Source organism: Phyllostomus hastatus, unplaced genomic scaffold (assembly GCF_019186645.2).
Source record: "Phyllostomus hastatus isolate PE091 unplaced genomic scaffold, TTU_PhHast_1.1 phas_contig_86, whole genome shotgun sequence".
Taxonomy (NCBI): Eukaryota; Metazoa; Chordata; class Mammalia; order Chiroptera; family Phyllostomidae; genus Phyllostomus; species Phyllostomus hastatus.
Window position 1 is genome coordinate 96,635,967 of NW_025333977.1, and position 13,451 is coordinate 96,649,417.

At 38.2% G+C, this 13,451-nt stretch overlaps 1 protein-coding gene across 1 annotated transcript in view; it reads right to left on the reverse strand.

Moving 5' to 3' along the window:
- The window catches only part of GK5 (glycerol kinase 5), a 102,652-nt gene that overhangs the window by 23,489 nt on the left and 65,712 nt on the right, over nucleotides 1–13,451 (reverse strand). Inside the window, exons 7-11 of the mRNA XM_045851255.1 lie at nucleotides 12,964–13,025; nucleotides 12,808–12,881; nucleotides 12,520–12,580; nucleotides 10,651–10,777; nucleotides 9,502–9,606 (exon numbers count right to left, since the gene is read on the reverse strand). Coding sequence (XP_045707211.1) covers nucleotides 9,502–9,606; nucleotides 10,651–10,777; nucleotides 12,520–12,580; nucleotides 12,808–12,881; nucleotides 12,964–13,025 — 429 coding nt within the window. The remainder of the gene's footprint in view (nucleotides 1–9,501; nucleotides 9,607–10,650; nucleotides 10,778–12,519; nucleotides 12,581–12,807; nucleotides 12,882–12,963; nucleotides 13,026–13,451) is intronic.

Genomic DNA, 13,451 nt, shown 5'->3' on the forward strand with positions numbered 1-13,451 from the left:
CTGGGCCCTGTGTACGCCCTCCTTGGAGAAGTGTCTGTTCAAGTCTTTTGCCCACTTTTTTAATTGGGTTGTTGTCTTCCTGGAGTGGAGTCATATGAGTTATTTACATATTTTGGAGACCAAACCCTTGTCAGAGGTGTCATTGGCAAATGTTTTCCATAAGGTTTGCTTTCTTTTCATTTTAATGCTGTTTTCTTTAGCCATGCAGAAGCTTTTTAATTTAATGAGATCCCATTTGTTTATTCTTTCCTTTATGTCGCTTGTTTTAGGGGACATGTCCGTGATGATGTTGCTGCATGAAATGTCTGAGATTTTCCTGCCTATGTTCTCCTATAGGACTTTAATGGTGTCACAACTTACATTTAAATCTTTTATCCACCTTGAAATTATTTTTGTGTATGGTGTAAATGGGTGCTCAAGTTTCATTTTTCTGTATGTAGCTGTCCAGCTCTCCCAACACCATTTGTTGAAGAGGCTATCTTTGCTCCATTTTATGCTGCTACCCCCTTTGTCGAATATCAACAGATCATAGAAACTTGGGATTATTTCTGGGCTCTGAGCTCTGTTGAGCCCAAACACATTGGTCCATGTGTTTGTTCTTATGCCACTACCAGTCTGTTTTGAGTGCAGTGGCCTTTCAATACATTTTGATATCAGGTATTGTGATCCATCCTGCTTTGCTTTTCTTTCTCAAAATTATTGCAGCTATTTGGGGTTGTTTATGGTTCCATATAAATTTTTGAAGTGTTCACTCCATATCTGTGAAATATGCCATTAGTACTGTCATAGGTATTTCATTGAATCTATAAATGGCTTTGGGTAGTATGGACATTGTGACAATGTAAATTCTTCCAATCCATGAGCATGATATATGTTTCCATTTGTTTGTGTCTTCCTTAATTTCTTTCTTCAGTGTTGTGTAGTTTTCTGAGTACAGGTCTTTTACCTCCTTGGTTAGGTTTATTCCAAGGTATTTTATTTTTCTTGTTGCTATCTCAAATGGGATTTTTTGCTGGATTTCTGTTTCTGATGTTTCATTGTTGATGTACAAAAATGCCTTTGATTTCTGGTTATTGACTTTGTATCCTGCTTGTTTTGCCAAATTCATTTATTAGGTCGAGCATTTTTTTTGGTGGAGTCTATAGGATTTTCTCTGTACACTATCATGTCATCTGCAACCAATGACAGTGTTACTTCCTCCTTTCCAAATTGGATGCCTTTCATTTCTTTTTCTTGTCTGATTGCTGTGGCTAGAACTTCCAGTACTATGTTGAATAGGACTGGTGAAAGTGGGCACCCTTGTCTTTTTCCTGATCTTAGTGGGAAAGTTTTTAATTTTTGCCCATTGAGTATGATTTTGGCTGTAGATCTCCCATATATGGCCTTTATTATGTTGAGGAATGTACCCTTTATTCCCACTTTGCTGAGTGTTTTCATCATAAATGGGTGCTATACCTTATGAAATGTTTTTTCTGGATCTATTGATATGATCTTGTGATTTTTGTCCTTGCTTTTGTTTATGTGATGTATTACGTTTATTGATTTGCAAATATTGTACCATCCTTGCATCCCTGAGATGAATCCCATTTGGTCATGGTGTATGATCTTTTTAATGTATTGCTAGATGTGGCTTGCAAATATTTTGTTGAGGATTTTAGTGTCTATGTTAATCAGTGATATTGGCCTGAGGTTTTCTTTCTTTGTTGTTTCTTTATTTGGTTTGGGGATTAGGGTAATGCTGGCTTTATAAAAAGAGTTTGGGAGTCTTCCATCTTCTTGGATTTTTTGGAATAGTCTGAGAAGGATAGGGGTTAGATCTTCCTTAAATGCCTTGTAAAATTCTCCCATGAAACTGTCTGGTCCAGGTTTTTTGTGTGTTGGGAGCTTTTTCATTACTCCTTCAATTTCACCAGCTGTTATCGGTCTGTTCAGGCTTTCTGCTTATTCTTCATTCAGTTTTGGATGAGTATACTTTTCCTAGAAATTTGTCCATTTCACCTAGGTTTTCAAATTTCTTGGCATATAGTTCTTCATAGTAATTTCTTACAAACCTTTGTATTTCTGTGGTATCTGTTGTAATCTCTCCTCTTTCATTTCTGATTGTGTTTATTTGGGTCCTATTTTTTTCTTGATGAGCCTGCTTAAAGACTTGTGGATTTTGTTTATCTTTTCAAAGAACCAGCTCCTGGATTCACTGATCCTTAGAATTTTGCTTTTAGTCTCTATGTCATTTAATTCTGCTCTTATTTATTTCCTTCCTTGTACTTGCTCTGGGCTCTTTGTTGTTATTCTTCGAGTTCTTGTAGGTTTAGAGTTAGGTTATTTATTGGAAATGTTTCTATCTTTTCTAGGTAGGCCTGTATGACTATGAACTTCTCTCTCAGGACTGCCTTTGCTGTGTCCCATAAGTTTTGGGTTGTTGTGAGTTCATTTTTTTTGGTTTCCAGAAACTTTTTGATTTCTTCCTTGATCTCATCTTGACTCATTCATTGTTTAATAGCATGGTATTCAATCTCCATGATTTTGAGTGTTTTGGTTTTTTTTCCTTGAAGTTGGTTTCTAGTTTCAGTCCATTGTGGTCAGAGAAAATGCTTGATATGATTTCAACTTTCTTGAATTTGTTGAGACTTGTTTTGTGTCCTATCATGTGGTCTATCTTTGAAAATTTTCCATATGCATTTGAAAAGAATGTGTATTGTGCTTCTTTGGGATGGAGGGCTGTGTATATGTCAGTTAAATCCATTTCATTTAGGGCATTGTTCAATGTCACAATATCTTTGCTGATATTTTGTTTGGAAGATCTGTCCATTTTTGACAGTGGGGTGTTAAAATTCCCTAACAGGATTGTGTTGCTATTAATAGCATTCTTGATGTTCTCCAAGATATTCTTTATGTATTGGGTGCTCCTGTGTTAGGTGCATATATCTTTCAATGCTTCCGTCTGCTGGGTTTTTCTCTTGAGTATTATGAAGTGACCTTCTGGGTCTCTTCTTAAGGTCCTTTTTTCAAGTCTGTTTTGTCTGATATGAGTATTGCTACTCTGCTTTTTTTTCCCTGTCCATTTGCTTGGAATATTTGTTTCCAGCCCTTCACTTTCAGTCTGTGTATATCTTTTTTTCTCTAGTGGGTCTCTTGTAGGCAGCATATGTGTGGGTCATGTTTTCTTATTCATTCAACTATGCTGTGTCTTTTGATTGGAGCATTTAATCCATTTACATTTAAGGTTATTATTGATATATATTTATGGATTGCCATTTTTTCATGCCTGTGTTCCTCTCTTTCTCACTCTTTTTTTTTTTTCTTTTCTTGTAGAGATGTTTTGGATGAGGTGTATTCTTTGAGGCTTCTTTTATGTGGGAAACTCCTTTTTGGCCTTCCATTTTAATTGAGAGTCTTGCTGGATAAACTAGTCTTGGTTGCAAGGCCTCTGGTTCTCATTACTTGGAATATTTCTTGCCATTCTCTTCTGTCTTAGAGCATTTCCATTGAGAAGTCTGCTGCTAGTTGGGGCTCCCTTGTATGTTACTTCCTGTTTTTCCCTTGCTGCCTTCTAGATTCTCTTTGTCTTGGAATTTTGCCATTTTAATTATGATGTGTCTTAAACTGGGCCTCTTGGGGTTCCTCTTAATTGAGACTCTCTGTGTTTCCTGGGCTTGTGTGACTTTTTCTCTTATCTTTAGGGAAGTTTTCCATCGGTACCTTTTCAAACAGGTTTTCTATCACTTGCTCTTCTTCTTCTCCTTTTGGTATCCCTGCTATATGGATATTATTACATCTCATGTTGTTCTGAATTTCCCTTAATCCCTCTTCATCCTTTTGGAGTCTCTTTTCCTCTTTTTACTCTTTCTTGGTGTTTTTTTCTACCTTGTCCTCCAGCTAGCTAATTTGATCTGCTGCTTCATCTAGCTTGCTTTTGATTCCTTCTACTGTGTTCTTCAGTTCAGAAATTATATTCTTCATTTCCTCTTGGCCCTTGTAGATAGTTTCTACTTCCTTTTTTGTATTGATATAGTTTGCAGTGAGTTCATTGTTGTTTCCCTGTAGTTTCTGGTAATTCTCTGTGAGCTCGTTGAGCTTCCTGATAACAAATGCTTTGAACTCAATATCTGATAGTTGACTTGCCTCTATTTCATTTAGCATTCTTTCTGAGGCTTCCTCCTTTCCTTTCATTTTGGATATTGTTTCTTTATCTTCCCGTTACTTGTGAGACTCTTCTTGTTGGCCTCTGCTTCTTAAATTGGTCTGTTCTGACTCCCTGGATTTATGGTGTGAACTTCCATGGTAGGAAACCTGTGAGAGTCAGTAGCGTTGTCTCCTTGATCTCCTGAGCTTGCTGGTCTTGGGCTGTCATTTACGTTGGCTATCTGTATGTCTCTGGGTTTTGATTGTTGTTGGATCTTTCTGTGGTGGTCCTTCCCTCCAGCTGGTTAACTGAGGATCACTCTGTCCACCACATCTTCTATGCTGTTGTATGGGTGTGGACAGGTTGTGTTGAAGCTGGTTCTTCAGTCTGTATGAGGTTTTCAAGCTTCTCTCTCACTATTGTTTATTTGTTTGTTCTGGGTAATTTCTCTACCATTTAGTTGTATTTGCAGATTGGTCCTGGGTGGAGATTAGTGTGGCTTCCACTCCCTCCTTCACCTTCTTCTGTTGTTCTCTGTTGGTGGTTCCTTTGTTGGTGGGTTTCCTCTTCCATTAGGTATACTGGTGTTCACAGCTCCCACCTGCTCATTTATGTGATCAATTGGAGGGGGAAGGCAAAATGGACTAAGACAGAAAGAGTGTGTTCTATGGTATTTAAAGTATCAACTCATAGTGAAGAGATAGGAGATCCTTTGGATATGTACAGTGATAACCATGATATTTCACCCAACTAGGCACTTTTTAGAAATGGTGGAAAAAAGATAAGACTCTAGTTAGGAGGGAGAAGGATTGTGAGTTGGATCTAGATAGCAGTGAGCTTTTGGGAGGTCAGATTATGAGGCAAAGTGAGTGTAAAGGATATAAAATAGGTGTAGTGTGTGAGAGAATAGAGTTAACCACAACAGTGATGAAGTTCCAGAAACAGTGAAGTGAGCTAATATCCGGGAGGGGTGCTGGGTAGTGTTTACAATTGTATGGAACAGCAATTATTTACAATAATAATGGAACAACAATCATCTGACAGAATCTATGTGATCCAAATAACAAGAGTGGTAAGTACATGACCTAGAGTAGTGTGGTATTAGAACAGAAGTGAAGTGAAAAAAGAAAAATTAAAAATACAGTATGAAAGAGAGAACAAGAGAAACCAGTAAACAATGCATTTTAACAAACCAAGCAAAGAAGACTAAACAGAAAGAAGAGAAATACAAAAATACTGATAAAATAAAAGATGTAAGAATAATGAAAAATAATAATAATTTACAAGTTCTCTGGAATAGCAAAGTGAAATCCGTCTCACTGTCTCAGTTGTTGGGATGGCCCCTCTTTGGTTCTAACTTTGGTGCTTTCACAGCTCTAGGTTTTATTGTCTCACTTGTGGGGAAGAAAGAAAAAAGAGAGAGAGGAGGAAGGAAGGAATTTTAAAAAAAAACCTTCCTGCTAGCTTTAAAGCCAGTTCTGTTGGTCTTCCTGGCTACGGCAGGCTTTTCTCCCTTCCTGTGGTTTTAACAGGATGGGGGCCAGGCCTGAGCCACACTCTTCCCACTTGCCCAGCCTACAGTTCACCACCAGGCCCCCAGTGGTCTTCTGCACCCAGCCTATGCCTTCGGTCCACCAGTTGCCCTGTCCTTGAGATACATCAATTAGGGGAAACTCACATAGCACCTTCTTGGTCTTTGCTGTCCTAGATGCTATGGACTCTCAGAGTCTCTTCACAGTAGCTCAGCTTCCCCACTGAGTTAAGTGTTTCTGGGGATTGCTGACTCCCTGAGCCCTGCTGTTCTCTTCTGCAGGGGTGTCTCCACCTTCCTCTTAGGGGGCCAGTTGGCCCCTCAGGGCGGGGACAGGAACCTCCTCTGCTGCTGAGCTGGGGGAGGCGGGGTCAGGTGTGCTCTGCCCCCAGGGCTGTGGGCATGAGCACTTGGCCTCTGCTGCTGGGGTGGGATGGGCAGTCGCCTGGCAGCTGAGTCAGGCACATTCTGCCCCCCAGGGCTACAGGTGTCAGCACTCAGCCCCTGCTGTGGCAGCCACAGTGGGGTTGGGGGTGGCTGGGTCGATGGTGCACCACTCAGGTTGTGGGTGGGGTTGGGTGCCCTCTGCTGCTGCAGCCAGGGTTACGGGTGCAGCTGTGGTCCTGGAAGCAGAGATGGGCCCACGGCTGAGGCTGTGAAGGCTGCACAGGCATAGCCGGGGTGGTGGGGGAGGCTACTGTGGGAGAATTCCCTAAACAGCCACCAAGTGTCTCTTTTCTTTTCTTTTTGAAAAATTCCAGGACCTCTGACCAAGGTGGAGGTATAGGTATACACACTGTGCCTCCTCGCACAACCAAAATAAGAACAATAACAATTTGAAAACAAAAAAACAATCAGTATTGACAGAAAATTGAACTGTATGGAAGTTTGACAACCAAGGAGTTAAAGGAAGACACATTCATCCAGACCAGTAGAAGGGGCAGAGTCGGGCAGCCGGGGCAGAGTGGCCTCCCAGCAAAGCAATGGCTGGTGGACTCAGCAAGGTGGCAGATAGTGGGGTGTGGTGCACAGGTGGCTGGCAGACCAGACAGTCCCACGTTCACATGCAGATAAACCAGGCAAAACTGGGGAGCAAGACAGACCACCCAACCCAGGGTCCTAGCGTGGGGAAATAAAGCCTCAAATCACTGATTGAAAACACCTGTGGGGGCTGAGGCCCCGGGAGAAACTCCCAGCCTCACAGGAGAGTTCATTGGAGAGACCCACAGGGTCCTAGAATGTACACAAACCCACCCATATGGGAATTAGCTCAGAAGGGCCCAATTTTCTTGTGGGAAGCAGGAGAAGTGACTGAAATCCAGCAGAAAGTGGAGCAAGCACCATTGTTCCCTCTTGAATCCCTGCCTCACATACAGCATCACAACCCAGTGACAGGGTAGGCCCGCCCTGGTGAACACCTAAAGCTCAGCCCCTCACTACATAACAGGCGTGACAAGACAAGAAAAATGGCCCAAATGAAAGAACAGATGGAAGCACCAGAAAAAATACAACTAAGCAATGAAGAGATAGTCAAACTATCAAATGCACAGTTGAAAGTACTGGTGATCAGGATGCTCACAGAACTGGTTGAATTTGGTTGCAAATTAGATGAAAAAATGAAGGCTGCACTGTGAAATGAAGGAAAATGCACAGGGAACCAATAGTGATGGGAAGAAAACTGGGACTCAAATCAATGGAGTAGACCAGAAGGAAGAAAGAAACATCCAATCAGAAAAGAATGAGAAAACAAGAATTCAAAAAAATCAGGAGAGGCTTAGGAACCTCCAGGACATCTTTAAACATTCCAACATCCGAATTATAGGGGTACCAGAAGGAGAAGAGGAAGAGCAACAAATGGAAAAGTTATTTGGACAAATAAGAAAGCAGAATTTCCCCAATCTGGCTAAGAAAATACAAACCTCCAGGAAGTCCAGGAAGCTCAGAGAGTCCCAAAGAAGTTGGACCTAAGGAGGAACACACCAAGGCACATCATAATTACATTAGCCAAGATGAAAGAGGAGAGAATCTTAAAAGCAGCAAGAGAAAAGGAGATAGTTACCTACAAAGGAGTTCCCATATGACTATCAGCTGATTTCTCAAAAGAAACCTTGCAGGCAAGAAGGGGCTGGAAGGAAGGAAGTATTGGAAATCATGAAAGGCAAGGACCTACATCCAAGATGACTCTATCCAGCAAAGCTATCAATTAGAATGGAAGAGCAGATAAAGTGCTTCCCAGATAAGGTCAAGTTAAAGGAGTTCATCATCACCTAGCCCTTATTACACAAAACCTTAAAGGGACTTATCTAAGAAAAAGAAGGCCAAAAATATGAACAGTATAATGATAACAAACTCAGTTATTAACAACTGAACCTAAAACAAAAACAAAAACAAACTAAGCAAACAACTAGAACAGGAACAGAATCACATAAATTGAGATCACATGGAGGGTTATCAGTAGGGGAGTGGGAGGGAGTTGGGGGGGAGTACAGAGAATAAGTAGCATAAATGGTAGGTAGAAAATAGACAGAAGGTAGTGAAGAATAGTATAGGAAATGTAGAAGCCAAAGAACTCATATGTACAACCCATGGACATGAACTAAAGGGGGGGAATGTGGGTGGGAGGGGGTGTGCATGGCAAAGGGGAATAAAGGAGGGGAAATGGGACAACTGTCATAGCACAATTAATAAGATACATTAAAAAAAGAAATGAAGAAGTGACACACACTGCAACATGGGTAAACCTTGAAAACATTATGCTGAAAGAAACCAGTTACAAAAGACCACATATTATGATTCCAATCGTATGAATTGTTCAAAACAGGCAAATCTACACAGACAGAAAGTAGCTTAATGCTGGCTTAGGAATGGGGATGGGACAGGGAGTCACTACCAAAGGGTATGGGAGTTTATTTTAGGAGGAATAAAATGTCCTAAAATGAGACTGTGATAATGGTTGTATAACTCTGTGGAAATACTAAAAAGATTGTTTGTACATGAATTGTATCTCAATAAAGCTACTTTTAAAAAAGCAAAAAATATTCACACAGGCAACTGCTTCATCCCCTCCTTACAGTATAATAGGCAATATTCCATGTCAATAAGATATGCAACTATATTGTTATTTGTGACATACAATGTTCCACTATATGGATATACTGACATTTACTTATCTAATGCTTTATTATTAGATAGAAAAATATTTGCAATTATTGCATTAAACACCCATGTATGTATACAGTTTTGCATACCTGTCTAATTATTTCCTTAAGAAACAAAAATAGACCTGCAGGGAAAAGGTCTGCATTCAAGTATACTGATGGTCCTCAAGAAAGGCCATACTGATTAACCTTCATCACAATGGAAAACAATATTATTTTCTCTACATTCCCACCAATGTTGAGCATATTGAACTAATTAAACTCTGATAATAATAGGTGAAATAATTCTATAAATGTGTATTTCTTTGGTTATTGAATTTAAACAGCATTTGTAGTCACTTGATATATGAAATACTCATACTTCTATACTTTGTTTTTCATCATCCACATTAATTTTTCTGACACATGCTACACATTGTTCTCACCAATTTTTCTTTTAACTTTGCTTTATGGCATCTCTCTCCCTACATATTCCAATATTTTATATACTTAAAACTATTCTTCTTTATCTTTATGGTATCTGGCTTAACCACCTAGCCTTTTACTATCCCAATACCCTAAAAACAACATCCTGTATTTTCTTCTAACATATGGCATTTTATTTTGTTTCATTTGAACAATCCACTCATTCCCTACTGATCTGCCATCCTTTAATTATGGCCTGTGAAATCCTGTAAGGGATGACTTACCTAGTTGTTGAGCCCATTTTATGGCAGTACCAGTGTCTCCTGCATTTCCTTCAGCTAAGCATACAACCTCTTGCCCAATCTTCCACCCAATTAATGGATAAAAGCCTTAAAAACAAACAATGTAATTTATATAGTAAATAATTCACTGCAGAGTCATCTACAATGGAATAATTTAATTAACCAAAAAATAGCAAAGTGGCTATAAAGTCAGAATGCCTGGGGTCAAATTCCAATCTTCTCTCCTTTACTAGTTGTGGTCTTAAAAGTTTCTAACCTCTTGGCCTCAGTTTCCTTGACTAAAATGGTCTACCTCAGAGAGGTGCCTCAGAGAATAAACTGAATGAACACATTAAAAGAATTTAGCACAATGTCTGGCATATGAATAAATATTAGCTTTTATTAGCTTTGCATATCAATGTTTCTGGAAAAACAGAAAGAATATTTTAACAGAAATAAAAGGTTATTATGAGATTGGTTTGCTTGAGAATTGTCTCATCTATTGCATTTATCTGTGGTTTCCAAACAAGGCTGCTAAACAGGAACAATCTCATACAATGGTCAACATTTTTTTATCTTCCATTTTCTCCGTTAGGGAAAAAGGAAGAGCTTCAGTAAGGATGGAAGGTAGGTAAAATATTTTCAAATCCTCCTCTTCATAACCATGTTAAGGGACCAGAAGCCAGACTAAGAACCCACAGACACCCTGGGTAGTTAGACAGACTTCTTGTTTATATGTCCCAGGATGGGAATCAGAGAACAAATTCTTAATACCTCAGTAATATGCAGGGACCACTACTTGAGAACTATCTATCACCTCCAAAAAAGTCACAAAAAGAAAAGTAATTTCTTACCTATAAAAGATATTTTAGAGGCCTAGAAAGATGTTTAAATACATATAACATTATAGGTAAATTTTTGGAAAGCTAACCAAAATACCCTAATTCTTCTGAATTTTTTCTATAACATCTCTCTCATTTTATGGTTCTAATTTAAAGATAAAAGGGAAATGGGGATTAAATGTCTCTAAGAATAATAATGAAAAGTCTGTTAGAGAATATCCTTAATATAAAATGGGAAAGTAGTATTATAAAACTTAAATATGCAAAAGTGGTATTTTATTAATAAACAGGATATATTCTAATGATTTACCTCCAACATTCTGTTGAGGGTTACTTCCAGTATTAATATCCAGAAATGTTCCAGTTCCCATGGTTAATTTCACGTCACCTGTCTGGAAACAGCACTCCCCAAACATGGCTGATTGCTGGTCAGCAACCTGCCAAAAATGTTCAAATGTAAGACCTTTGGGGCCTTAGCAGAGGACCACTTCACTGTATGCCACTGTCTTATTTAATGTGTTCTCATGGTTCGGCACTGTCTTCTCTTTTTTCCTTTTCCTTAAAAAAAATCTGGAGAAAACAGGGAGCAATAACTATAGGATAAGAGTCTTTCTGAGACTAACATTGTATGGATAACGAATATGCCTCAGGAATTTTTAGTGGGCAACCTACTTACACGAGTTTTAAGTATTATAAGATTAAGAGATAATCTTAAAAATAAAGTCAGAATAAAAATTATGTAGAAAAAAATCCCAAGATTTTGTTTACATATTATAAGTGGTTTTATTCACTAGTCAAAATAATTGACCTCACAAATTTCTTTTAGTAAGAGTTATATGGGTATGCTTAACTATATACATCTGCCAACCATACATTCTGTTAATATAGTTTATGTAGATACATATACAGCAATATTTTAAGGACCCAAACTCATCTGAAGAACACTTTCTTACCAATATATAATTCTTCTATCCATACCTTAATCTAAACCTAAGCCTACCCCCAGATTAAGTTAAGACTGATCCTCTCTAGCCCTGACTGGTGTGGTTCAGTGGGTTGAACATCATTCTACAAACCGAAAGGTCACCAGTTCAATTCCCAGGCACATGCCTGGGTTGCAGGCCAAGTCCCCCACTGAGGTTAGGGGCACGTGAGGAGCAACTGCTTGATGTTTCTCTCACATATTAATGTTCCTCTCCCTTTTTTTCTCCCTCCCTTCTACTCTCTCAAATAAATAAGTAAATAAATAAATAAATCTTTGCGGAGGGTCGGGGAAGAAAACGACAAATCCTCTCTAAATAACCAGGAATTTATAACATGAGAATTAAATTCCCTTCCCCTCAATTTTTCCTCCACCTACTGTGGCAAATCTCCATCTAAGGACAGATGGTCTGCACTTCCTGCTTAAGCTATATTACAGGAAATCAAAGGCAAAATCTACACAGCCTCTCAAATCAGGTGGTAAATCTTTTGGACTCTCAAAGTTCTGACTCACTCATCCAGAGAATAAGGGTATAATCAAGAAAGAAACTTCAAACACCAAAAAAGCTAATTATTCATTCTCCCACAAGTTTCTCTACTGGTAGATGCTGGCTAAGGATTTATGAAATGTAAATACAACTTACTTCTTTATTTTAATTGCCCAATCATTATTTATGGTTATATTATATTTAATATAAACTAAGCATTGACTCTATTAGTATTTTTTCAAATCTCAGAGTATCGAATATAAACAAACATTACTCAGACTACAACATTTTAAATATATTTAACAGTTTTCTGAAAAACAATATACACAGAAGTCAGTAAAGGTTATAAAGTGCTTCTATGACTGAAGACCTGCCCAGCTGTCCCCTTTCCAGAATATAGAAAACACTTCTGATTATATACAAGGTATCTTTTTAAAGATTTTATTTATTTATTTTTAGAGAGGGAAGGGAGGGAGAAAGAGAGAGAGAGAGAGAGAGAAATATCAATGTGTGGATGCTGGGGGCCATGGCCTGCAACCCAGGCATGTGCCCTGACTGAGAATCCAAGGTTTTTTAACTTAAAAAGAAAAAAGATACTTTAATTTTATTCTTCAAGAACCTTTTTTTGGTCTCATTTCTAATCCCAACTATTCATGTATATTCATTTACTTTGTGCTGTACAAGGAGAAACCCTCAATTTTTCTACTTACCAAGGCCATTATTGGAATAGGCACACCAAATATCTCTTCATCCACTGATCCAAAATTGAAGCTTCAAATAAAATTTATTTACAAGTAAATTACAGCTCTAGAAATATTAATTTTAAAATTCAGCAAATTATTTTTAGCATAAGCCAAAAAGTTATATATGTTCAAAAAGGTACCCCCAAAATGTAAATAAAATACCTTTTAGTTTTAAACCAAATGCTTTTGCCTCACCAAAGCTAAATGAATTCAGGGGCGATTTTGTTGATTTCTATGTTCAGTGTTCATTATTACCTTGTATCCCTCACAGGAGGCAGGAGAGAAAGTGGTATCGAAAGCAGAGAAGTAATTGGGCCATTCCAACACATCTGAACATAAAAACACGTCATCAGAATCCAAGTTAAATTACACAAAAATTGATGATTCAAAAAGGAAGAAAAACACCTTTACCTCATATGGGTCAAAAAGTCCAGTGGTACTTGCATTTGAAAAGTCTGTGGCAAATTCAGAACCTAAATTTACATTGGAAATAATCATTTACAGATAGTGTAAACACCTATCCCTAGTTTATAGTTTAGGCCAATTTTTGCCTGGAAATTTGCCAAAATGTATATTTCCTGTGCAAAGTATCCAAAGCAATTTCCCACTTTATAAACTTTTATAACTTACAAAAGCACTCTCAAAAACATTGTCACATTATGATCCTTAAGTTTAAAAACCAGGAAAGGGGTTCACAGATGCAATGTGATTGCCTATAGTTATACCAAATTGCAAAGTGGGAAATTTGGTATTGAACTCAAATTTTAGTAGTCTTGAAATTAAGACTGTTCCTCAGTTTTACATGTGCAGTTTCATCACAATTTTAAAATCACCCTCCTCTTCCAACTAATCTGAAATTAGTTTAGCTTTGTTACAACATGTAGTTTCTAGGGTACCAT